The sequence below is a fragment of the Sebastes fasciatus genome, chromosome 2 (assembly GCF_043250625.1).
Source record: "Sebastes fasciatus isolate fSebFas1 chromosome 2, fSebFas1.pri, whole genome shotgun sequence".
Lineage (NCBI taxonomy): Eukaryota > Metazoa > Chordata > Actinopteri > Perciformes > Sebastidae > Sebastes > Sebastes fasciatus.
The window spans coordinates 25312295-25340044 of NC_133796.1; the positions used below are offsets into that span (position 1 = coordinate 25312295).

General features: G+C 41.3%; 1 protein-coding gene across 3 annotated transcripts in view; it reads left to right on the plus strand.

Annotated features, from left to right (window-relative positions):
- Window positions 1-26831, plus strand: part of acsf3 (acyl-CoA synthetase family member 3) — a 39189-nt gene extending 12358 nt beyond the window's left edge. For 2 of the 3 annotated variants that reach the window (XM_074615368.1, XM_074615378.1), the window contains exons 4-10: window positions 1-59; window positions 846-991; window positions 6241-6338; window positions 7217-7343; window positions 22176-22310; window positions 23355-23466; window positions 26395-26831. The exon at window positions 1-59 is cut by the window's left edge and continues 96 nt beyond it. In XM_074615368.1, the coding sequence (XP_074471469.1) occupies window positions 1-59; window positions 846-991; window positions 6241-6338; window positions 7217-7343; window positions 22176-22310; window positions 23355-23466; window positions 26395-26509 (792 nt within the window). In that variant the 3' untranslated portion in view covers window positions 26510-26831. Of the gene's footprint in view, window positions 60-845; window positions 992-6240; window positions 6339-7216; window positions 7344-11676; window positions 11941-22175; window positions 22311-23354; window positions 23467-26394 lie in introns of those variants that run through there. The other variant, XM_074615388.1, reaches the window with a different exon arrangement.
- The last annotated feature ends 919 nt before the right edge of the window (window positions 26832-27750 follow it).

Here is a 27750-nt window from a genome sequence, read left to right on the forward strand (position 1 = left end):
CACTTCACACAGCCTCACGTCAAGGACTTTGTCAAAGCGGTCTGCAAAGAGAGGATCAGGTACTGGCTGTGGGATCAATGACAGACAGCTTTGTGGATACATATACAGCATATACTGTATGTGTGAGTGTATATGGACTGGTGACAAATTAAATGCAAAGCCGTAATAAAAACATGGGGAAACATAAAGTTGCAGCCTTACATAGCCGAAAGAATCATTGAATGGTTTTCAAGAAAATGGAAATGAGGAGAATCATAACCTATGGCCCTCGTAGTCACCAGATCTGAATTGAGCAGCTTTTGGAGATTTTGGACCAAAGTGTCAGACAGAGTTCTCCACAACCACCATCATCAAAACATTGAATGTCTTTTGGAAGAATTGTGTTCATCCCTCTAGCAGCGTTTCAGACACTTGTACAGTCTATGTTAAGGAGCAATGAAGCTGTATAAATGTGTGTGCATACATATCAGAATAGCGATTAACTATGGTTTTCAGAGGGATTTTTATGAATTTATAAACTTTTTATCTGAATAATGTAGGCTAATAACACATTACATCTTTTACTCATTTTTACATTGTTAGATGTTATGTGTCATCAGTGTTTTTTGTAGTGTCCGCATTTTTCTATTTGTTGGTTTGTGTGGTGCCACTATTTTCTACTATTTAAAGAAACTTTTAAGGCCATCATTACCCTGATCCCCAGTTCATTTCCATTCCTGATAGACTTTAACATGTTTCACAAACTTTTTTATGGCATAGTATAACCTAGGAATGTGTTATTTGGAGCCTGGTGTGTTTCCCTCATGACCGGCCCTCTTTCTCTCTCTCTCTCTCTCTCTCTCCAGGCTGATGGTTTCAGGCTCGGCTGCTCTCCCTCTCCCCACTCTGCACCGCTGGGAGGAGATTACAGGACACACACTGCTGGAACGCTACGGCATGACTGAGATCGGCATGGCACTGTCCAACCCTCTCAAGGGCCCACGCATCCCAGGTACACAAGTTTGGCTGACTGTGGATACACGTATACCCACCCGCACACAATTGTTTACCTACTCTACAGCATTATTGCCTGGGTTTATAAATGAGATAAGATAAGATGGAACTTTATTAAACGGGAAGGATTATTGGATTATTTGGCACTTTCGACTATGGCTGCCCCCTCTTGGTCGATTAGTCGACTAATCTGTCATTGTGGTGTCAGTCTACTAAGATTTCTTTAATCGATTAGTCATTTTTTAATGCTTTTTTCATGTTGAGTGACTTGTTTCCAAGGAACTTATGAGCATATCTCTGGTAAACAGTAGTGGGCAACTCTGGGGTCTGAAAAGTGCCTGAGAAAATGACCCTACTTTCACTTGATTTATTACCTCAGTAAACATTGTAAACAGTTTTTTTGGTCTCAATCGCTAGTTTCAAGTCTTCTTCAAGACAGCATGATGTTCATTTAATAAATCATGGTTCCATTTAGAATAAAATAGACCATAAAGCAAGGTTTGGGAGTTGTCTGTGTTTTTGTCTTACAACTTTAACCCTTTCACAGTGTGTTTTCAGTTTATGAAAGTTAATTGTAGCATTTTGGTCACCGTTCGGTTGTACTTAGCTCCACCCTCTCGTGTCACTTCTGGTTGCAAAAACACAAGATGGCGATGGCCAAAATGCCAAACTCGTGGCTTCAAAACGGCAGTCCACAAACCAATGGGTGACGTCACCGTGACTACGTCCACTTCTTATATACAGTCTATGGTAAACACAAGATTTAAAGTGGATCTTTTGTGTTATTCTTTGTGGATAAACTCAGTTTTACAGATCTGTAGATTAAATCAACTAATCGATAAGTCGACAGAATTGTTAGTTGTATAGTGTTAGTTGATTAAGAATTTCTTTGATCGAAGACAACCCTACTTTGTCCAAAGAAACTAAACTGTTGGTGTGACCACACACTTGGTAACTTTCCTCTTGTTTATCACATATAAATCAAAAATCTCTAATATTATTCTATCTCGCTCAGCCGTTCCAGTGCTTCGGCTTCATGTGTGGTGTTTTGATCGTAGGCGGTTTTCTCTGGTGTGATGTCAGGTAAAACCCCATGATCCCAACGACACCTCCCTCACACATGCAAAAACAAAGGCAAGGTCTGGAAATGAGGTCAGACCAGTGGAGGTTGCTTTCTTCTCCCGTCTTCTCCCGTCCTCCCCCCTTCTTTCCTGCTCCCTAGCCAACTCTTCCTCTTAAAGGTAAAGCTAATTAGCTTCCAAGTGGATTGAGTAATCCTCTGTCTGCTGTTTTGTTGGGGTATTGTTTTGTTTGTTTGTCAGGTTATGTTTGGCATTAAGCTGAGCAGCCTGTGTTTGATTCCTCTCTGGTGATTATTAAGAATGGTTGTGGTTCTATTGATGTTTCCACTGCAGACGTTCGTGTAAGATGTGTGTATGCTCGTGTAGGTGAGACTCTATGTGCCTGTTTGCGTCAGTGTGTTCTTGTCTTGTCTTTAAGTAGGTTAAAATGGATCAATAGCAACCACAGGAAACACTCTCAGAAGAGTAGCAGAGTGGAGTCACCTCTCTTACACACAGACTCGCTTTCTTTTCTTTCTGCCCTCCGCCAACTAAGTAGCACACAACTCAGTTCTTAATAGACTTATTGACAGCAATTGTATTAATAATTTTCTACTGTATTTAGGGCATCTTATTGGCCCGATTTTGTTGCTTAGCTTACAGTTTTGGAGCATTCCAGATTAACAGCAATGTGGCTTTCTAGGTCATATTGCTCTTGTTGAGATGTAAATATGTGAGATTAGTTCCTCCCTGTTCTTTCCATTTGGTAATTATCTCACTCTGCTGCCCCTTTCATCTTTTTGATTTGTTTTCTTTATACTTTTCAGCCATTTTTTTTGTCTTTTTACTGACACAGAGAACAGAGACAGCGTCACACCTTCTCAGCCTATCTTCCTCGTGATCATCCAGCCAAAGCTATGTCTTTCATTAACTGTAGAACAATCTGGACCTTTGTCATTCCTTCTCCACTCTACAGAGACCTTTTCCCACCGAGCATGTAGCATTTATAACCTGCCCGTACTCTTCAAAATGGCACTCAATCTTGTTGAATCATCGCGACCCGAATGCTACAAGTCTCCAAGATTTCTACAGCTCCTGACGTGAGAGGAAAAAAATGATGATAGAGGAGGGCGCTAGACGGGGAGTGAAAGAGATTCCGCGAGTTGAACCGTAAATGGATTTTGGACACATTGTCATCGAGGGAGACAAGTCCGTTTTTGTCATTTCGTAGATGGTAGTGTTTTTGCTGGACAGGTTGAAGAACTCGAGGAAGATTACTCGGTCTACACCTCTTCACCCCGATCAGAGGGAAAGAGGACAAGAGGCTGAGAGATTGTCCCTTTTTTATTTGGGTTTTGTAATCTCTTATTTACCAGGTTTATTTTAAAAGGATAATCCAGACCTTTAATATCATTTTCATAGTTTTGGCCAACATTCCAGTCGCTTATAATATTATACTCGCCATGTTAATTTCGGAAATCTTGGAATGTGGCAATATTGCTAAAAAGTCTGACGGGGCAAAAACACAAGCTGTCAGACGGGTTTCAAACAAAACACATCAGCCAAATATATTAGGAAACCAAGACGAACAGTAGAATTATTACCCCAAATTCCTGTTTATCACCAAATTCGCTTTCAGTTTTACTTCCAAATAGAGTGGTTTAGATAATCACGCTAAACTGTTGATGAGTTATAAAATATGACACAGACTAAACCAGCTTTATCCTTTAAAGAAATATAACTTTGAAGTATCTTAAATTTTCTTTGACTTCAATTAGTACAACCCTGACAGCCATCAAGGCTGGCTAAAGGGGTGGGAGCCGTTTTATGCAGATGACCCATATCTGGAGGCATTAAGGGTCGGTTTATGCTAGAAAAAGAGACGACGCATTGTTCGACCCCATTGGAAATCAAATATGTTTGTAGTTGTTCTGAATGGCCACACTTCAAGGCGAAGGGAAAAGCTTTAGAGAGGGGGGAGAGGCGATATTGTTTAAATTTGGAATAATGGTGTACATTTCAGACGTCACAGCGTGAAGTGGGTGTGAATCTGGGATCGTCGGTTTTGGAAAATTAAAGAAATGGTACTATCATTAGGTCCTAAAAGTTGTAAAATGCACTAATTGCTGAATCCAGAATTATTTTCCTTCCTCCGTTCATGTGAATGAGACCCAGACCAAGGCTGGAGTAAGGGCTGGGAGGCGGAGTTAAAAAAACAAACACTGTGCTTGCTCTATGGGCACAATGGATGTGGAAGATCGTAGGATGATCCGGGTTATTTCATATTCGGAAGTCAAGCTTTTATTGCTTCATATGCCACTGAGCAACTTTCATAGGAATGAACGGGAGCCCTCCTATGACGCTTCTTTATTCATTTCATTCAGTTCTCTTTATACATCTATGGTTAAACCAGCATTATCCTTCAAAGAAATGTAACTTTGAAGTAACTTACATCCTGCCTAATCTTTGACATTATTTAGTGCAACCCTGACAGCCTAGATCTATGGTTTAAATTTGGTATAATTTTCAGACAGTCTCTCCTGGAAGACATTCATTGTGTTGCACTCAGCTGTTCACATGAAAAGTGACAGAAATAGTTGTGTAACGAATGAAAAGTGAGAGTTCAAACATTCAAACCCTGGCTACTTCCTCACCTCCTCACAGGGAGGGAATGTGGGATTGTTTAAGTTTTGGAAAGTTACAGAAACAGTCAGACACAGCCCCACCAATCACAGTCAGAATGATATGTGGAGGGGGGGTTTCCAGAACTATTCGACCATCTGACAAGCAGTTCTGATGAAGCACGCTGGCAGCTTAACCCTGCTAAAATGTCCTTGAACAAGACAGTGAATGTCCTCCTGGTCCACTCTATCCTCCATACTGTCACTCTAATGAAAACAAGATACCAGAGCCACCTCGTGCTTTAAGTCTAAATTAACCGTGTTCACACTGTCCACCGCAGTTCACGATCATTATAACTTGGCTGGATGCAGCTTGTCTAACCTTCTGACTCAGGCTTGTTTGTTATCTTGCTTGTCCACTGAGAAACAGTCTAGTTACTTCTGCGGTCAGTTGGCTTTTCCCTGCTGGACTGAGTGTAAGTGATGGTGTGTGATAGACATTGCCAATCAGGGCTGGAGTGGATTAGATCAATATGAAGTGAAAGAATCACTCTTTAATCAGGACCTGACCTGCTCTTTATTGGGAGAGCAGTGGTCTGTGAAATGGCATAATAGCCTTAAGGCAGACACACACGCACACACACACATAGACAGAAAAGACCGCTGAGACCTCCTCTGTGCATCCCCCCTGTGCACTCTTTGCTATAATTACTTAACTCAGGAGGTCACACTTGCACACACACAACGATGGAGCCTGCAGGTGATGTCAGTACATGTGGGGATTTTCAATTTTTACACATCTCTTTTTAATAGTTTCACTTAAACATTATTGCAGCTCACAGTTGTGAGCAGTTTTGACGCTCAGTTCTTATTGTATTTCATAATTTGTCAGCTCAATTATAAAAAAAAAATATGCAACTGTGCTGCAATAAAAAGCCTTGTCAAGCACTCAGCGGTAGTTTGGACTGAAGGGCTGAATTCTACTGTCGAGTCAGAAACAGCGTAAAACAAAAAAAAGTAGAGTGGTTATTTAAGTGGATGGTTATGGAGGTGCATGATATTTGATATTGTGAATTTTGGGTTGACTTAATGCCGTGGATGCTGCAGTTCGGTGTGATTCTGAGAAGAATCTGTCAATACTTTTGATAGATCACAATGTCCTGGAGTGTATTCTCGGCTTGGTGTCTGATTTTAAGCATTCTCTTATTTGGAGTTTACTTGATGTTGGAGAGAACAGCTGCATCAGGCATTGCCCCAGAAATCCCCATTACTGTACAAGTAAGCTGACTTGTGGTGACTGAGACGAATGGCTTTCAGTTTAATGTTTTACAAGCTCAGCAAACCATTTAGTGACCAGTTATGCCCTGCGGACGGAGTTTAATGCCATCTTGGAAGAGAGCCCTCCCACTGTAGTAGAAATCCTGTGCTAAAGGTTGATGACGATCACTCCGTTGGTTACGAGTGTTCAACTTCTGTAAAAAGGGACACAAATCATCCCATATTGCTTGCAATAGTCTACCTTCCCTTTGTAGTGATGTGTTTTTTGTGTGTGTTTTTGTTGACAGGGGCTGTAGGGATGCCACTTCCCAGTGTCGAAGTACGGATTGTTATGAATAACACAACCAACACCACAATTGTGGAGGGCAATCACCGCGAGACTCAGGTAATAACAAGTAATAAGACGATTTATAGTGCTGCCCCTCTTAGTCAATTTCTTTAGATTTCTTTAGTCATTTATAATGTTTTTTTCATCCTGAATGACTTATTTCCAAGAAACTTATGAGCACATCTCTGGTAAACACAAGATTTAAAGTGATGCGTTTGAGTGATTTTGTTTTGTAGAGAATCTCAGTTTTACAAATCGTTGATTAAAACAACTAATCGATTAGTGTTAGTCGACTAAGAATTTCTTTGGTTGAGTGATACTGATATATTTACAGTTATTACACAGCTTTGTTAAATACTCGATTCTGATTGGTCAATCATGGCGTTCTACGGTCTGTTATTTCTTTATAGCAGACCGTTGCTATGTATAACAGGCCGTTGCTATGGATGCAGTTCTGATGTCGGACTCTGGCGGACCATTTTTGTGTTGAATTATTGATTTCTTAAGTAAGTAGCCGTGTAATAAGCGAGATAATGTACAGCGAGCGGGTCATTGTTGTGAAAGAAACCCCTTCAGGGCGATGAGAGACCCCTCCGCTCCGCATCAGGGTGCGGCATTGCCCTTTCGTGGTTTCTTTCACATTAATGACCGGCTCGCTGTACATTACCCCTTACATAATCAATGAAAAACAGAAGTATGTCAAGAAGTAGTGTAGTTGATTTTGAATTTCAAACCACAAACTGTAAAAGCCAGGGTGTTGCATATTTTCCAGAAATAAATAGTTTTTCTGTATTTATTACTAATGCAAATTCAGTATTTTGCCTTCATATCTTGCCTCTCTGCATGCAGTTTGACATGTATTGTATTGCTGTTGTTGGCTAGTGCACTCAACTCTTTAAAACTGTCTACTTAATCTATCTGTGAATATACGGCAGGTACGTCCAGGTCTGGAGGGTAAAGACGGGGAGCTCTTAGTTCGAGGTCCGTCCGTCTTTAAGGAGTACTGGAACAAACCTCAGGAGACCAGAGAGTCCTTCACTGATGACGGCTGGTTCAAAACAGGTAGCAAACCCTCCTTTCCTCTTCCCCTTTTATCTTAACTCACACTTCAGCAACTTGTGTTCACACACACATTCCCTTGGAGGGAGTGAAGTTTGCCACTAATTGCTTCTACATGCTGTCAGAGGGATTCACACGAGGAGGAAAGATGTCAAAAAGATTTTTTCGTCTCTGCTACAGACTGCACTTTTAGGACTTGATTTTAAACACTTAAAAACCAGGAATCCAGTCCAGGAAGCACACACACACACACACACACACACACACACACACACACACTCAGAAATTGAATGTGTATATTGTGTGTGTGTGTGTGTGTGTGTGTGTGTGTGTGTGTGTGTGTGTGCGTGCACATTTTGGGGGACTATGAGGGAGTGATAAATGGACTATGTGTGTTTTTGGTGCTGCAGGGCATTTTTCCTCCTAAGTGGTTGTGACTGCTCTGGGTCTTGAGAAACCAAGTATTGCTCTCTCGCTCTTCCTCTCCCCCTCTCTCTCTCCCTTTAGTGTGTGTGTGGCAGCACACAGGGAGGCTGTCATCAGAGGCTCTCTCTCCCTGCAGCCCAGAAATTCTCTTTCTGCCCCCCCAAAGGAGCTCTGCTTTACTGCAAAGCCACCGGGAGACGGGCCTTAAGTTGGCTTGGGGGGGGTGAGGGGAGGCTGGGGGACGCAGGAGGGAGGGCAGAAGCAATTGGAGCTTATGATTGTCATTTAGACAACAGGAAGTAGGAGCCAGAAGCAAAAAGAGTGAGGAAAGAGCTGGAAGCATGTGATGGTGGAGGGGTTAGAGAGAGTCAGCTACAAAGGGTGGCAGGGAGTGGGTACGGTTATGGTGAGGATGGAGAGCTGGTTGTGGTGGTGGTGGAGGTGGAGGGGTCGGCGGGGTGAAAAGAAGCAAGGAAGGAGCAAGTGATGGAGAGCGATGCTGGGCGAGGCAGCGGGAGAGCAGGGCAGAGTGTGTTTAATTGGCTTTGCAGGCTGGAAGGACAGAGATCCAGAGCACAGCACGCTGCTGTCACACTCCATTACAGCCACTGGCCACATAATGAGAGCCTGTGCAATCAGCTCCCCACAGACCAGTCCCTCAAGCCACACACACACACACACACACACACACACACACTCCATGGACTACTCAATAGGAAGCTATCAAACACATTCCTTGCCCACCCACCTGCCTGTGTTCCCTGATGCCAACTTAAACACACACACACACGTCGGGGTTTGAAGTGGGAGGAGTCTTTGGGCATCCCGGGTACCAGAATAGAAAGTTCAGATTATTTTTTCTTAGACAATGTTAGGCAGCAGTTGGGTATTGTAGTATTTAGAGCCATCTGTCGTACCAAAGGGACAGTAAATGACATAATTTCTCAGAAGTCAAGTTGTAATAATTTAAACTGACAATTTGGATTTGAACTGATGACACATAATGTCAACCTATGGTACTGTTGAATTGTCCTGTGTTACTTTGTCGTGGAACATTGAGAATATTATTTAAAGAAAACTTGAGAAAAGTTTGAGACTTGAAAATATGAGGGCTGTCAATCGATACAAATATTTAATTCTGATTAATCGCATGATTGTAAAAAAATGTTATCGTTCAAAATGGCCCTTAAAGGGAGATTTGTCAAGTATTTAATACTCTTATCAACATGGGAGTGGGCAAATATGCTGCTTTATGCAAATGTATGTCTATATTTGTTATTGGAAATCAATTAACAACACAAAACAAGGACAAATATTGTCCAGAAACCCTCACAGGTACTGCATTTAGCATTAAAATATGCTCAAATAATGACATGGCAAACTGCAGCCCAACAGGCAACAACAGCTGTCAGTGTGTCAGTGTGCTGACTTGACTATGACTTGCCAAAAACTGCATGTGATTATCATAAAGTGGGCATGTCTGTAAAGGGGAGACTCGTGGGTACACATAAAACCTATTTTCATTCACATATCTTGAGGTCAGAGGTCAAGAGACCCCTTTGAAAATGGCCATGACAGTTTTTCCTCGCCAAAATTTAGCGCAAGTCTGTGTCATTTAGGCTCCTTTGCGATAAGCTAGTATGACATGGTACCAACGGATTCCTTAGGTTTTTTAGTTTCATGTGATGCCAGTATCTTCACTCTAATTATAAACTGAGCCCGCCACAACCTCTGAAGGAACAAATGCGTTGAAGATATTAGTGGCGTTAAAACGACTTTGCATTAACACGTTATCACGTTAACTTTGACAGCCTAGAAAAAATACTTCCGCAACCAACAACTAATCTCACCCGACAACACAATGACATACAGTTGATTTATACACAGGCACTTGATCGTGTGGACAGTAAACTCCCACACAACTTACTCTTGTCCACACTCACAAGGCTGCCATGTCCACACAAACTCTCTTTGTGTGGAAATGTGGGGGGGTGGTGATGGTGATGGAGACTCCTTGCACTTAACCCTCTCCTTAGCTTCCCACCTTCCCTCTCTCACGCTCTTACCCTTTTTACCCTCACACCTGCTCCCTGTTTCACACTCCACCTTTTCTCTCTAACACTCTGTGTCATCCTCACGCTCCATCTCTGACTTGCTAACTCTTGCTTGTCACCTTCCCACGGAGCTTTCTGTTACTCACTATTTCTACATTGTCCAGGATTTGACCTTCGGGTCATTGAGGGAAAATGAAAGGTGTTCAGCAGTAGACTGTTTTTCAGGGATCTGACTAGGATGTAAAATGATTAACTTGAATTGCAAATAAGACGATAATGCAGTAAGATACACATAACATATTAAACATCCACTAACTTGACCACAGAGAAGTGTTTAAGGGACTTCCCTGCTCTAAATTGTATCTCCTAAGCACCCTCTACTCTCAGACTGCAACCCTCCATCAGTCTGCCAGTTGTAGTGAAGGAGGCAGGAATTATAGGCTGCCTTAGAGACTCAAGTCAGGGGAAGAAGTCCAACTTGTCATTTATCAAACTAGCTTCTGGCTTGAGTGCAATACCAGCATTTTAGCTTTTTAAAAGATAGCCCCCTAAGTTTAAAAATATATGATGACTCTTTTGACATCTGAGGTCTGCTGGACACAAAGTTAAGGTACAATAGAAGTAACATACAGTGTTTGTCAGGTACATTAGGTTTAATGTGCTTCATTACACAGATTGTTTAAAAAACACAAGTCAAAAAAGAGAAGGTTAAAATATTGTCATTTGTAGTTTTAAAACCCAGCAGTCTGCAGCATATTCTCAATGAGCTTCAACAAAGAGTAGCTTGACACTGCAATTTTCAGACCGTTAATGAATCTTCAATCTTCAGTGAGATATTAGTCAAGTTTCTATTCAACTGTTGCGCAAATTTAACCAAATTTCCGGAAAATTGACAAAAGTAATTGTGTATGTTTCCATCCACTACTTATATGCGATCATTAGGAGTTAGGCGCATCGAGATAAAGAGCTAGTGGCGCCAGTCGGGTACCGATGAACCATTGCAGAAGAAGAGGGCGTATTGAGATGCCATAATTAAAAGAGTGGGGGATGGTTCATTTTGATGAAGGTCACAGTCTCCTCATCGCTCCACACAGATCGGATGTTTTTCATCTCCGCTGTGGAACTGAAGCATCAGTGGACGTTTAAGCCACATGCTTCATGTACTTCATTATTTATTCGCTATTTAAGTCTGTTTCCATTTCACACATTTTCTTTTTATCAATACACCAACATTTCCACCTCGGCCAAGTGTAAACATTTATTTTGCGATATTTTTCTGGCGTTTGCTCCCTTTTTTTAATGTGCAAATTGAAAATGTGCGCAAAAACAGGTTGAAGGAAATGCAATTACTGTTGCAGAAAGTCATGTTCCTCCCTGTTATCCAAAGCTAGATTAAATAAAGCACTTCAGGTTACATTCATGACCTAAAAACTGCATTTCTGTTAGATCAGCCAGCAGAACTGCATTGAGCTGAAATATTAAAAAAAGGCAGTTGAAAATGTCTTAAAAAACATTCTGTTGGCATTGACAGAGTGAAAGATGAAGTCTGAGGAGTAAATAAAGCTTAGAGAGGAGACTGACAGGCCAATAGGAAGAGCAGACAAAGGGAGAGAGAAGAAAAGTGGAGCGTAAGAAGTGGAGAAGGAGCGTTAGAGTTTAGATCGATAGGTTCTCAGCTGGCCAGAGGTGTCTTCTCCAGTGCGAGCGGGTGTTGCGTATAGCATGACTGGCAGCTCTATAGGGAAGCTGTCACCTTCTCCGGAGTGCTCTCTCTTTCCACTCATCTTCACCAACATCTCAGAGCACATTGATCCCCTCTCGCCTTTTTTAACCTTCTTTTTGTGCTCGTTCTGCAGTACAGTCTGTCTGCTGTCCAGAGCTGCAATATGAGTTCAGCTCAAGTTGACAAGACTGCGAGGGCTTGTGTTGGATTTGATGTACACATGTGAATAACAGCAAGTCGGAGGCAACAAAAGCGGGAAAAGAGCGACTAAAATTGGTACAGTTGATTTGGGCTTAGTCGGTGCCTTCCAATTGAGAGAGCCTGGTACTCCACCCGGGATGAATTATGATGTTCTGAAATAAATCATAAATAAATGTATGAATACATAAATTAATAAGGACTTGTGGGAAGAGAGGGAAGCTTAGGCATTAGCGATTTAGCGGAAGCTGTGTTTGTGTCTGTGTTAACCCTGCCTTATCTGATGTTTAATTATTTATTTGATTAACTTGGAGAGACTCAGAGGCCGAAAAGTTAACAAGGGGGTTAAATCTTTGTCGTTTTACCTCAGTTTCACACTCTTTAATTACTTATTCCCAACACGTTCTCACCCCAACTCGTCACATACCGCCCCTTTGTCACACCCCTGGGCATCACTTTAAGATTAGGCAACAAAACTAGTATAGTTAGGTTTAGGAAAGAACTTCATGGACTTAAAACTACTACGTTTGTACAGTGACAACGAAACTGAATGTTGTGAAGACGGGACACAAACGAACTGCTGACTGTAACGTGACACACGGGACACGAACAGCGGTCGTGTCAGCTGGATGAAAGCCCTGTGTTTGTTGGACCCATCCACCTCCCCTTTCCACCCACCCGGTGTGTCTTTTCGCTGTTTAAACTACGTCACCACACTCCCGGCGCACTTTATCAAAGCGTTTACTGTTGCCGCCGATGGGTTTACATTATAGTTAATGGAACACCCGATGAGTCTCATACCTGCCTTGTGCGGTGGTACTGAACGCTGACGACACGCCAGGACAAAGCTTTGGTATTTAACGCCCTGGGAATGAGAACGGGCTGTAATTTCCACAGAACCTACTCGTGTGAGCCAATTGAATCATGTAAGAGCCAGAATTAGCAATACATTTGTCCAGGCTTATATCATGAACACGTCATGAATATGTTGCTGCATTTCAATCTCAGACGTTTCATTTGACAAAAATGCATTTGATTGAGAATGTATGTGTGCATCCTCTTGTTAAATCGTATGTGTTTGTCTGTCTGTGTCTGCTTCTGTGCGACTGAGAGAGAGAGATGTAACCCCAGCTGTAAAGGTGAGCTTCAGGTCTGCAGGGTGAATTCTCCACAGACAGACAGACAAACACAAGTGTGGCTCATGTCCTGCAGAGCCATCACTAGTCATTTGTGCATCGCTCTCTTGCTCCCAGCTGTGCTCTCCTCTTCCCTGCCTCCATCCCTCTCTGTGCTCACAATGTCATATTTCACCCCGAGTCACATTGTGTCCTCTTAACTCCCAATGTCAGAGCTCCCTGTGGGATTCACCAACACCCCCACGCTCCCAGCGCTTTGTTCAAACCAGCCGTCCCTGTAACATTTACAGCCAAGGTGTCAACACACGGTGGTCTGGGTTTTATTAACGCCAGTTGCAGGTACATGTAGTTAAACGCCGCTTCATGTGAGCCTCTAAACTCCAGGAGTGTTTGGCAAACTGGTGAGGCAGCTGCCACTTTGTTCTCTGTATATTTTCCTGCAGAAAACATTAAAGAAAAAGACAATTTTGTGGCGGAAGAAAAACTTGTATTTACACTTCCAAAAGCAAAACTAATTTGGGTTTTGAAATCTGCTTTGCTCAGTGTTCAGGCTATATAATCAACGTCTGTTCTCCGGAGTCGATGTGTCTTGGTTGACTATCAGATTTGTGTGATTCAGTGCAGAGAAGGAGCATGTAAACAGCAGTTAAGTAGTTTGCTTGATGAACATGGCAGATCTAAGACAGACATCAATCCTCAAGTTCAGCTTGTTATCTGCTGGTGGAGAGGCAACCCGGCAAGGAATATAATCAGCAACACGAATATAAAGCAATTCAAGCTCCTTTAATTGCTTTATATTAAAAAAATTAGATCACTCATCCAAGTGCAAAGTGCTTTCTTGTACGATATTAATTACTAAAAAAAAGAGCTGTGACAAAAGTTAAGGATGATAAATAATGTCAGAGCTGAGATTTCACTGCTTGGCTGTCTGTTATTTATCCTCATTAACTCTTCCATCTAGGCATCGGGGCTTTAATGTGGAACATTAATATTCATATATGCTAAGTGTTTACAGTCAGTCTGAGAAGAGGCACGACTCGCATCTTTTGTGCAGATAAGGCTCTCCTCTCCACGGTGATGGAGGACACTCAGCTTTAACCCGCCGTGTGAGAGTTCAGGTCGTGTCGAACGTGGTTGAAAGACTGCGACTCCACTTGTACCTTCCCGCAGAGGAGAAGCATCTCCTCATCGGGCTCACTGTAAACACTTCAGTGATGCTAGTGCAGAGACATGTATAAACACAACACGGCTCTCAAATAAAAGTATAATAATAAAACAGGAAAAACACTTTTGTGTTTTGGTTGATGATCGGTTCATTTTTGAAACTATTCAATGGGTTTCAAAAAGTCTATCAGCATGCCTAGATGTCTGCAGAGATGGTATACACACTACACTGTAAATTAAAATACAGTTATTGCCTACGCAGAAAGAGAGACTCGCTAAAGATGTACAATATGTGGACTACACGCTGAAAAACAGACTCTGAATTTATAGTTTGGTATCGCCTTAAACATTAGAGTAGGGAACCTGGTTTTACAGAAGTTATATGACAAGTTAAAAGACGGAGCCTGAAGAAGTATAAATCGCTCACTGTGCTGTAGGCTTGTTTTTTTTAAGCAGATTTCTTTGCTTTTAAAGATTGGGCTGGGTTGGGAATTGTTGCTAACTTTGGCCTGTAAAACCCTTAAAACGTTGTACATGATATTATTATTATGGAAATAATCTTAACTTGATTTGACCTCTACAGTGTGTAGTGTAGCTATGGCAACACCTTTACACAGAAATGTACTTCAGGCTTAAGAAAAAGGTGTTTTTCAGTTAAAAAGACAAAAACTTAAACTTAAAATTTCAAGTCATCTACTGTATGTGTGTGGCGATATGTGTTTGCGTACTTTTATAATATAGTAGCCCATATTTATCAAAGACTTTTAAATTCCTTTGCTAATTATGGCAATTTCACACAAATGTCTAATAGGATAAAATGATGAAGTGATGACATTTTAGACAGACATGGATGTAAACTGCAACTTGAACGGTTGGCGGAGGCATACAACCGCAATATGGTAATTTTAGTTTTAAACTGCTGCAGTTGTGCAGTAAGTCAAAGCCAGAATAAGATGATAATGTGAATGTTGACATGTTTTCATTTTATCACAAAGTGTAGCACTTTACAGGAGGCTGTAAAGTGCTACACAAAAATACAAGTACATGGTACTTAGATCAAGGGCAGACTCAAATGACATTCAATTATAACCACTCATATAACACATATTTCAGTTACAGCAGGAATCTGTTATGGAGCTGGAAGGTCAGGACAAACTAATAGATGACTTCTGTCACCTCCACAAAATAACTGTTTTTTTGTGCATTTTTAGTCGCCTCTCTCCGTCCTCGACACCTCCAGCAGCGACGCTAGTGGCAGACAGGCTGAAGTGTTTTTGTGATGTTGGCCTTTGTCAGATGTCACACTCTGCCCTTTTCTTTCACACACTTTTTGTCTATAGGCAAAGAAACATGTCCAGACTACTGTATGTGTGTCTGTGTGGTTTTGAATAGCTGTGTGGACCCAGGCCTCTACACATTTTTCCAAGGCACATATGCGCACCCAATCAGAAATAAATGAAGGACAGCAATGAATGATTCGGGGAAAGCATTGAAATTAGCCCAAAGCTATTTTTGAATCTTGTCAAATCACAGTTCACATTTTTTCTGAGGCAACAGAAATGGTACGATCACTGTGGATGGAGCCCCAATGCTGCTCCCCTGCCAGCTCTGAGAGTTTGATGAGTGGGTGCCGGGGGAGAGAGGCAAACAGTTTGTTTGACGGGTAAAGCGCCAACAGCCAGAGGGATCTTACCTGCATCACATGTAGTCATGTAACTAAATATCAAATAGACTTTGCATAGTCAAAACTGTGTTGAATATATTGGCATACATCAGCATGTGTTTTGTGTTATTTTGTGGTTAGAAATTTGGTTTGTGTGGTGTCCGTTTGGAGCCCGTGCTCGTACGGAACATGCTGATTGCTTGGTCCCCAGAAGTTCTGCTTGCAGCGTTGTCGACAACAGCGGTATGGCTGCTTGTACCTTCCGAGTGTGAAATTGATTGGATGAACGGTTTTCGAGATATGCAAAGAGCAGTCATACATACATATACAGGCAGAGGTCCCTCTATGTATAGATAGATGATCTTGTTACATCGCCACTCATTGGCCAAATGGCTCCAAATTTGTTCACTCAGACATCATATCTACACATGTCCACCAAATGTGGTTGCAATAGCACAAAGCGTTCAGGAGATATGACATTTTGTTTATTCTTATGCTTATGGTTAAAAAAAAAAAACCTTCAGCCAGTTTTACTTCCTGTTTTTTGGTTAACGTTCTTTCTCAAACAGAGAATGGGGGTGTGGTTAATAGTCCGACGTAATTCATCGTCATAGATCAGTTCAGATGAAACCAGTTTAGATGAATTTACTGTTTATCAGACCACAAATGAAACAAGAATTAGCGCAACACACCGACTCTAACTCGCTCTCTTTTTTACCGTCTCCTGCTGGTGAGGCGGCCGTTTGGCTGCTGCTGCACCGAGGAACCGCACCGCCGCCCACAGCGCACGGGAGGACAGTTTGAAATGCTGTTTCGGGACGTTTTGGAGGTGCACCGTCCGCTCTCGCCTCAGCTCCTGCACTGACACTGCATCGTGATTAATTTATTTCTCTAACGGGACTTTTCTCTGGTTTTATTTTCAGGCTGAAAGTCTATCTTTCCTCCAGTATTGGCTGCTTTCCGTTAATTTGAAATTAAAAAAATTACTAAAATTAAGTTATTTGTCAAAAACATTTTGGCAAATTGTGGCTAATCAACTTAGTCAGGAAATGACTCAAATAAATTTGGAATATCATAGAAATGCCAAAATACACAAGAGGGGGACTTTAAAACATTACAGGCCAAAAGGTAACTTTCATTGTTATAGCGCCACCATCTGGCCAAAGTGCACCACATTGGACACTGCACTTCCTTGCCAGCAATTCACCACCCAAGTGTGAAGTAGATTAGATCAGCGGTTCCCGAGATATGTGAAGGACATACAGAAAGGCAGACAGCTATTCTTCCATTTATAGTTAAATATTACCTTCCAGTTACAGTAAAAGATAATATATATGGCTGTATTATGCAGTACGGAGGCGACATGTTGTATAATGTATTTTGCTTTTACATTTTCAGAGTTACCTTTACAGCTGGTCCCCTCTCATTGCAGACAATTCATAATTCTCCTCCTCCTGTCCTGTTTTCAAAGGAGTTTGTTCAACGTTATATGCTTGGTTTACCATTGAAACTGTCAAGAATGACACCGATGTCGACTTCTTTGAGTAGCCAGAAATATGTCAGCAGGAATGAAGGCCAATCCAAAAGAGTTCTGCTAAAATGCCACACTCCAGCAGAAATTCCTCTTAAGGCAATTTTGTGTTACTCTGAAAAGATGCTGCAGCTGGAATTTTAAAAACTGTTGATAACACACTTCTCTGCACAGTGTTGTTTTTCCTGTTAAGAAAATGATAATTAATGGCTTGAAATAAGTTGGTGTTCATTTTAAGAAATTTAAATTGCGCTGTAACAGGATGAATTTTTCTGCAGAGCCAGCTAATGTCTTGTTTTCTGAAAGACATGATGGAAGTTTCCTCTCCCCTCCATCCTCCAGTTAAAGTCTTGATCTGTTTTTATTTCTTTTTTTTTTCCACACTGTGTGCCTTCACTTTCTTTAATGCCTCAGAATGAGATGAAAGCCCAGTGCAATTAGGCTTCTTATCGTTTTAATTAAGAAAGCCATTCGGCCATATCTGCCTCCGACGCCATAACACATAATGGCAGAGAGTCTCTGATGCCTGAAGTAGTGTTTGTGTGCGTGTGTGTGTGTGTGTACGTATGTACCGTGTGTGCACATACAGCATGTATGTGTGTACGTGTACTAGCTTGTGTGTGCGTGTGCGTCCTAGTAACACAGTTCCCAACAATCTCTCTCTCTCCCGCCCTTCTTCCCTCTTTTATCAGTCTGTGTTCTCCAATCACTATTCCCACTTGTGCCTCTCTCCAAACATGCTGTTCTTTCCCTCGTTATTTCCTCCTCCTCAAAGAGACAAGGTCAAAGAGTCCTGTAGAACTACTTCAAACTCGATTCAAGTATGTTGTCTTGAGTGTTTCTTTTCAACCCTTTTGTCAAACATTGGGCCTCATTAATAATGCCGTTTCCTTCTTCTACACTTAGATATTTGCAGCCAAATGGACTTATTTTAGGGTATTTTTATTATTTTCAGCTCATACAAACCCACAGGCTCTCATCAAATAGAGCGCGTTTTGCTGGTGGAAAACGCGAGGTGCACTGCCTATTTGTTGCCCAATTAGACAGAGCGTTTTTTACAGTTTGCTGTGTCTTTTTATTTTATATTGTTGCTAGGCAACCACTGAATGAGTGCTAACGTTACCTTAATACAAACCAAGAACTGTACGCTACCCAAATAGTACAGTTTAAATTAAAGTCCCATATTGTTAAAAGTGAGATTTTCATGTCTTTTCTATTATATAGCAGGTTTAAGTGCTTTGTAAATACTATGAAAGTATCAACGCTCAATCCATGCAGGAATACACACAGTATTCAGAAACTGTGCCTTTAAAACAAGCTGTCAGGATTTCTGTGATTTTGTGATGTCACAAAATAAAATATTTAGACTATTTCACAGTTTCAAACATGAACATTCTAAATGTGTCCCAGTTTATTTCCAGTTGCAGTTTATGTGAATGATATCAGCTGACAGGAAGTAAACATGGACCCAAGCTGTTGCCTAGCAACATAATTCCATTACCATTCCATTGAAATGCACTAAAATAGAGAGTTTCAGACAGAGGGTAATATGAAGAAATAGTGTTTTTTGCACATTACAGCATGTAAACATGTTCTTGTAAAAACAAAAATACACGTATGAACCTGAAAATTAGTATAAAATGGGACCTTTAATGAAAACAACTTACCCGAAATCTAAAGTACCGCACTAATTTGGCTCCTGCTGTTTTCTGTTCAGATCATGGTAACTATGGTTGGTAAAGTCATGGGTATTCAGCATAAGTCACCGTAATGAGAAAAAAACGCTAATGACGTCGGGCGCTTTTCCGCTCTGAGTTGAATATTTTTCAACTCGAGGCGTTCAGGGCACTCAAAATCTCAGCAACGCAAAAGCAGCGCGCAAAAAAACGCTTCACTCTCATTGAAAACAATTTTAAAAAGCCGCCCCAGGCTGCTAAAACGTGCTCTGTCTGATCGGGCCCTAACAGCTTATCAATGTGCATGTAAACTGCTCTTTTCCCCATATCTATTTGCATAAGATGAGAGAGCTACATAGCTGTAAACAAATTATTCCTACAGTTTATTTTCCTTTTTCCCCCTCTTCCCAAAGAGGAGGAGAGTAGGGGAAACTGCTACTACCCTTTTAGTGGTGTTAACACCCAATCAAGCTCCTCTTCTCCCTCCCTGTGCTGTCTCCCCCCCTCTCCCTCCATCCTCCCTCTCCTCCCCCGTTACCCCGGCCTATCAGTGCGGAGCAGTGGTCTGTGAAGAAATTCCCAATATCTAAATTTACACACTGTATCAATCTTGTTTAATAGACTGGAAAGCTTATAGCCGCCGTGGCAAGCCGGCAGAGAGGGCAGCGGTGATAAATTGTCGGTGTGCAGGCGACAGCCGCCCGTGATGTATAATGAAATATTTATGATTTATCCCAGCTAATAAACTGAAATGAAGTGCGTGATGTATGGGAACAGATGGGCCCTCTATTGATGCTGAAGCAGAGAGGCAAGAGGGGGAAGAAGAGACAGGGAAGATAGGTGGAGAGAAGGAAGCAGGAGATGTGATGAGAGATGCTCCAGAGGCAGTGAGGAAAAAAATGGAGGGCAAGGATGGAACCAACAAATAAAAAAAAATATAGGCGTATGTGTTCGGCTGACACTGAGAAAGTGGACAAAAATGTAAGATGGATAGGGGGATACAGGGTTAGAGTAGAGAACAAATGAGATTAAATGATGAAGTAGAGGACAGACGGAAGATGGCAGTAAAAACAGACCACCATCAAAATATAATCCTTCTCCTAAAATGCTTCATGGTGTTGATTCTGGGTGAGGCAGGGCCGGACGCTTTTCTCTTATTGAGTCCATATATCTGGTGTAAACACACACAGCTTAACCTGGTGGAAATGCTCTTAGCAGGGCTGTACCCAGGGTTTGAGAAATGCTGAGGGGACGACTTATTTCCTAAGAAATAAAGGAGTGAGTAGTTCAACATTTAGGGAAAAACACTAGTTAGATGAAAATATGAATACTGCAGTGTACTATGCAAAATGGCGAACTATTCCTTTTATAGCAATCAACCAAAACAGTTTTTATTAGTTTTATTAGTATTTTATTATCTGTATAGTATTGTAGAGTATTTCTTGTATTTTATTGCATTTTCTATATTAATTCAACCATTAAATTATCATTTCTGTAAATTCCATCTCCCTGTACCATAGTCTTAATGTTTCTCCACAATGCCAGGTATTGAATTATTCTAATTGTTTGGTGTAAAAAAAAAAAAATGTATATCTGAAGTATAACATAATATTCTAGTGTGAATCAGGGTTATTATAGTAAACTAAAACTGAAATTAAAATGAATCAAGCAGTGAACAAAATATTTTTTGGGAAAACTGAAACTAAATAAAAACTATATCCTTTTAAGAAAAACTAAAACTAAACTGAAAAGCTATTGCCTGGTTAAAAAACGAATCAAAATAAAATAAAAATGAACATATTAATTCCAGTTTTTGATTTTTAGCTATAATATATCACTAACGAAAAAAGGAGACGGCAGAAATTCCCCTCAACTCTCGACATTGAACCACAGAAATTGAACAGACCTGACCTTCCAGGAGAGGACGCTATGCTGCAATGCTTCACTAACATAGTGAAAAGATTTAAACATTATGGACATTCCTACACAGTTCTCCGACCATGTATTTTGTATGTATATAGCTACATAATTCTTCTCTAGCAAACACACTCTGAAAACTAACTAAAACTAAATTAGAATGAAATCGAAGAGTCAAAACTAAAATAACACAGAAACTAATAGGAAATTCAAAACTATTATAACCTTGGTGTGCACAAGTTTGTTTTTATTTGCATTACTAAGTATAAAAATTATCATATTTAAGGATATTCACTCCAAAAAAATACATCACAATTAGTCTTAAAACCTCATTGTGTTTATTTGTGTGTAATTGTGGAGTGTACATTTTTCCTCATCCATCCTACGGATGAAGTGTCCTCAGTTGTAATGTAGCTACAGCCGTGGATCTTATCCCTGACCTTTGTTGACCTCTCAGTCCATCACCTATATCCAACCCTCCAACCTTAACCACAGCAATCCGCTTAACCTCATCACAGCGTGTCTCTCTCACACACACACACACACACACACACACACACACACACACACACACACACACACACACACATACACATTCCCTCCTCGGTCCCAGCTGTGGACGCACCACCTGTAATAATCCAGAAGGACACCTTCCTGTTCCTGCTTGTCCTCTCTCCGCTCCTTCCCTCCTCTGTCCATTTTTCTCCCACTCCGTCTCTCTCCACTCATCCATACTGACCCATTTCCTCTGCTCGTCATCCCCAGACCCAGCTGAGCCCCTCATCCCACATACTCTACTCATCCTCCCCCACACCTGTCCCCCAGACACCTATGGGTGTGTGTGTGGAGGGTGTATGTCTGGAGGATGATGTGGAAGGGGGTCTTAAACACTCATCCATCCACTGCACTCTGACTTTCTCTGTCTCAAACAAACACACACACACACGTTTGCTTACCCTACATTCCTTGTATCTAGTCATAAAGGTGATGTGAATGTTACTTCTATATGCTGGTTTTATAGTTCAGTTTAATGTTTTTTTACCCAGATTTTCCCACGCAAACCCAAAAGTTATTGCAAAAACCATTCATTGCAATTATAATAAATTAGTTTGTCTTGTGGCAAGCGCTGCTCAGAATATGCTTCAAGTAATGAAGATGATTGTGCACCATCAATGTAACTAAAAAAAACAGTAAATGGTCAAACTACGGGGCATTTGGCTGCAAGTTATAAATTCACAATTTATTTTTCAATCTATCTGTTTTATAACCTGCTCATAAACAAAAAAAAAACGTTCCTTTCTTAATTAATTTATACTGCCTCTCTCCTTGTATGGACGTGTCTTTCAGGAGACACCGCGGTCTATAAAGACGGTGTGTATTGGATCTTGGGCCGCAGCAGTGTGGACATCATCAAGAGTGGTGGCTACAAGATCAGTGCACTCGAGGTGGAGCGTCACCTACTGGCTCATCCAGACATCATAGGTAAGAGTGCTGTCTGTTTAGTCTGTTAGTAAAAGTATAGGAATGCATTTGTCTTTGTATTGGCTCTGTTCTGTGAGTGTCAAGGAATTTCAGATTGTTCACATCAATATTAGGTCTTAGAGGACTTGTAGCCCTTTTAATACAGAGTTTTTCATGACTAAACAGTGGAATGTTCTTGATCGTGATTATGAATATATAATATTTATGAATAGACTATCTAGAAAGTGGACTACAATCCCTACACTGTTCATCTGATATGCATGTAAACACTGGTGGTGGGAATCACCAGAGGCTCCACGATACGATATTATCAGGATACTAAAGTCACGATCCAATTTTATTATAATTTTAAACATTTTCAGATATGCTGAGTATTGCGATGAGATAGATTGCGAAATATTGCGATGTATTACCTTTTTTCAACTGCAAATTATGGAGTTTGTCAACGTCTATTTTATCTAATAAGACACAGTTTTCACTCTGTTCATCTCAGAGTTTTCATTCACATATCTTGAGCTCAGAGGTCAAGGGACCCCATTGAATACGGTCATGTCAGTTTTTCCTTGCCAAAATTTAGTGTAACTTAGCGTTATTTAGTGTTCTCTCCAAGCTAACATGACATTTTTGATCGATTCCTTAGGTTTTCTAGTTTCATATGATATCAGTATCTTCACTCTAGCTTGAAGACTGAGTCCACAACAACCTCTGGAAGACAGAATAGCGTACGTCGGATTGTTAAGAGGTTAATAGTTTAGTTAATAAAAGATTGATACTTGACGTCCGTGTATCGATACAATATTGCCACACAAAATATCAAGCTACCATGCTGTATAAATTTTTTTTCCCCCACCCCTAGTAAACACCCTCTACTTAAAGATAAGAGTCAGCACCTAACTTCAGTTATTGTTCTGTTTTAAAACCAATGTGCTGAGGTACAGAGCCAACACAGTGTCCTAATACTTAAGCACTGCACTGCATGATGATAGAATTGGAGCAGTTGAAACTTAACAACATGTCTGCCTTTTGTCATTTTTAACCTTGCAGATGTGGCTGTGATCGGGGCCCCAGATGCCACATGGGGTCAGAAAGTCACTGCAGTGGTGCAGCTGAAGAACGGGCAGAGTATGACCCTGCCAGAGCTGAAGACCTGGGCAAGGTACTGTGACTTTCAGCTCCAGACAAATTTGAGTCTTATACTTTTATTCCTCTGTGGAGGCTACAGGATTAGTAGGTGCTCCAGTTTTCTTTACTCACAGGCCTTAAAGTGGGGAAGATGCTGGCAAACACAGGGGTACAAATCTGCATTCTTCAGTCTAAGGTTGGGCTCAGATAGACAACAGCACTGCATGAAGAATCACAACCCCTTTATTCATTTCCGGCAAAAAGATGACGAGTCGCCCAGCAAAAAAGTTGAACCTGGCTCAACTTTTGCAGCATTTCTGGTAGAAGTAGAGTTTATAAAATAACTTTGTAAAATCCTTTCTCACAGTTTTGTAAACTTTGCGGCAGCAGGTGGCCTCCAGCCCGTACCACCAGCGGAGACTGTGCCCTGAATAACTTGCAACCAATCCACCGTCCTGAATTCACAAAAACAAAACACAAAAAGAGCACCATATCCATATTACTACAAAGGCGTGTGCTGACCCTGTCTTGGTTAAATCTTATTACGCTGATTCAAGAAGACAATTTCCACGGCTCTTTGTCAGTCTTGTGGTAAACAAATGAAGGCTCCTAATGCAGACTCTGCAGTTCAGCACACACGTCCCCAGTGACCGGCCCTGAAGTCCGCAGATCAATAGGAAGGGATGTGAGAGAAAGAGAGGCCAGAGATGGACTAATGAGGAGAGCTGAAGGAAAGACAGGAGATGAAAAAGAGGAAGATGTGGAGGAAGCGAACAAATGATTGTTATGGAGGGCTTTGTCTTACGTGTTAACAGTTTTTTTTCCTGCCCTTTCTAAATGTCAGTGGAGTTTATTTTGTCTAACGCAGACAGTTGGTGGTGACATGCAGCCCTTCGCTTTGGAGTGACTGAAAGCACAAACAAACTTACCAACCCTCCAGATTTTCCCAGGAGACTCCCGTTTTTCATTGCCCTCTCCCGGTTTCCTCCCGGGGTCACAATTCTCCCGCATTTCTGGCAATTTTTCACACCTTATTTTTCCTTTTCATTATCTCAACCGGTTTCTGGCACTGTACAGCGTGTATAAGTCCTACTGTTTCGTCCCGGACGGCAATAGAGCTACACCTGTGTCTTTTCCCGGCGGAGGAGAGCTGCTCGCGTCACCGTGGTGCGGTTTGCGCTGCGCTCGCCTCTCATCACAGCAAAGTTGTCGTGGTACGGTGCAAGCCATTGGAAATAAGAGCGCAGTTGTCGCATTGTGTCTGAAAAGGCCTTCAGTGAGCGAGTGACAGAGAGAGAAATGGAGAGTACTAAGAGAAATAAATACTGAAGCAGGGACAATAAATAAATGAATGAATGAAATTGATGAATATAAATTTATTCCAGAGATTCCTGTCAGAGGGGCGAATTATTCAGTTTTCTTTCCTGAGAATTTAAAGTAAATACAAAAGTAGGCCTATTTAACAAATAACACTGTTGCAGTGTACTTATTATTTGGTTATTTTCAGTCTTTAAAAGTCACATAAATGCAGGAAACAAAGTCTCTGAAACTAAACTAAACTTTCTGGGGGATGACACCCAGATCCCCCACTTTGGTTTTGAAATCCTCCCTTTTTTTGAGGTCTCAAGGTTCACACTCCTCTTCTTTTTTTTATTTTCCTTCTCTTTTACTCACCCTCTACAAAGAATTTTGTTTATTTTGTTTGTCCACTTTTTTCGTCACTTTCCCACCATCTGTTTTTGTCTTCTACACTGTCTTTCTACTACCCACCACGATCATTTATTCACATCTCTGAATTCTGTACAAGTGTATTTTATGTGTGTGTGTGTGTGTGTCACGGCTGTGGGCCCCATATGGTGTGGGGGTTTTAGATCCCACTGCTGTGGCCTGCTGGTCCAGCATGGTGGATTACTACTGCTGCTTGTGACCCAGGTTAACACACACTTGCACACACACACACACACACACACACACTTACACACACTGTGTTTGCAGCCAGGGGTGCTGCCAGCGGACAGGCAGTGCCAGCACACAGCCCACCGCTGAGGCCAGGGCGTAGGGGGGAGAGAGAGAGGGAGATAAAATGAGACATAAACAAGTAGATGGATGCTCACTCTTCAGTGCCCTGGCTTCAGCTGTCAGTCTGAATCTCTATCACACCCTCTGCAAACCCCACACTGCCTTGAACACACACACACACAAACAAACGCACACTGCCCCGGAGAAATTGGTGACACGAGCGAGCCCCATTACAGAGATGTGTATGTATGCACATATACTCACTCACACTTTACTCACTGAGTCAGAGAGACGGAGACATCTGCTGAGAGGAGTGTTTGATGGCAGCAGTATGAGTCATTATGCTCACTCGCACCACAAGCATGCACACACACACACACACACACACACACACACACACACACACACACACACACACACACACACACACACACACACACACACACACACACACAAACAAACAAACAAACAAACAAACAAACAAACTAGGTTAGAAGATAATAGAAAAAGCTCCAGGCTTCAAGACTTGACGTAACAACCGTGCACTCAAACCCGAAAAAATAAAACACTTTTAATTATCCCAGCCTTCTGTTTTTCTTTTTATTATTTGTTGTTTTTTTTTATTTCATCTCACAGTGATTATATTGTTTTGTACGAAGGGAATTGTCTGTGTCTGGAAGGCGAATTGGGGATATTAGGGAGGAGAGCTGCAGAGTGTATGAAGGACATTTCTTTTCTTATCTCGACTACTCTGCCACAGGGCTAGCCTTTGTTTTGCAATTGTTTTCTGTTGTTGTTGTTTTTCTTTGTCGTCGCATGTGCGCGTGTGCATATTCCCATCCATGTGTGCACATTGATCAGTGTTGTGTGCATGCCTGTCTGTGTTTATCTTCCTCTCTGCAGTAAACAGTCTTCGGTGTATTAACATCAGTGTTTATTGCAGGGAGCACATGGCGTCCTACACCATCCCCACAGGCCTGCTGCTGGTGGAGGAGATGCCAAGGAATCAGATGGGCAAGGTCAACAAGAAGGACCTCCTGCGACACTTCTTCCCATGACTGGACCGTCTCGTTGACAACATACAGGTTCCTGGAAGAACCGCAGATGTACGCCACTTCCCAGCTGTCCCCATCTGCTCTTTAGATCAGACAAACATCACAGAAATGTTTACAGAGGAAATACAAAGTAATGAAAAAACACTTCAGGGAAAAGGACTTAACCTCTGAGGTAACTTAATCACAACTATGAACACTGCTACGAAGGTAATTCTATAATATTGATCGGCAATTATGCCAAGCATTGTTTATCAGTTACTGTGCAGGAGAGGTCTCCAAATCATCACTTTGATATGTAATTTTTGAGGCAATATGAAACTTCACCAAGGAGACACAAGATGTGTGAGAAAAAGTCCGATGTGGCATCAAAAATAGTGGTTAAGATTTACACTAACCAACATGGATGTGACAGATATATATAATATCCAAGACGTTGTCAAGTGCTGTTAATTGGTATGCAACCTAATTTGACCCACTTTTGTAGGGTTTGCAATTGTACTGGTGTCCCAGTTCCACTATACATACTGTACTACATACTGAGCAGGTTTAGAGTATGTACTGTAGTAAGTTCACATTGGAAACATGGCAAAAGAAAGTATGCTCAGAATACTCAGTATGCAGGCTAAAAGGGTTTGATTTGTTGAGTGTGCTCTTAATGGAAACTACTATCCCACAATGTAATGCAGAAAGGAAATGCAGATAGTTGTGAGACAGTTCTTGGAAAACAAAAATTAAGTATACAATTTTTGCAATTTGCTTTCTGTTTGTGAAGTTAATTTGACACAGTCAAATGCTATCAGTACAGTTTGTTGATTTCCTGTATACTAACTGCAAAACAGTGTACTAAAAAGATGTAAGCTGCCGTGGGTAGAATTGGAGCAAATATGATTTAAAAACAAAAGTTAATTTCATAAAACGGTCACTGTATCCTGACAGTAGTGCATGAGACAGGTAAACTGAAAAAAAATCATGTGCCTCTGTCTCCTCCGGTGCTCCTAACGGCATCTGAAAGTTTACTCAGGCTGGAGGAAAACAACCAATCAGAGCTGATCTGGAGACTGCCAGCCTGCTGCCGTCTATGAGAGCCGGCTGTCAAACACTCACAAACTCTGATCAAATGGTCAAACTCGGCAGCGCTGATCAAATATGAATCAATATTCTGTTACTGTAATGCCTATTTCTCGCCTCAAATGTTTTCAGAAACATCTTGTAGTGTACTGTTTAGCTGTAAAATGAGAATGTTT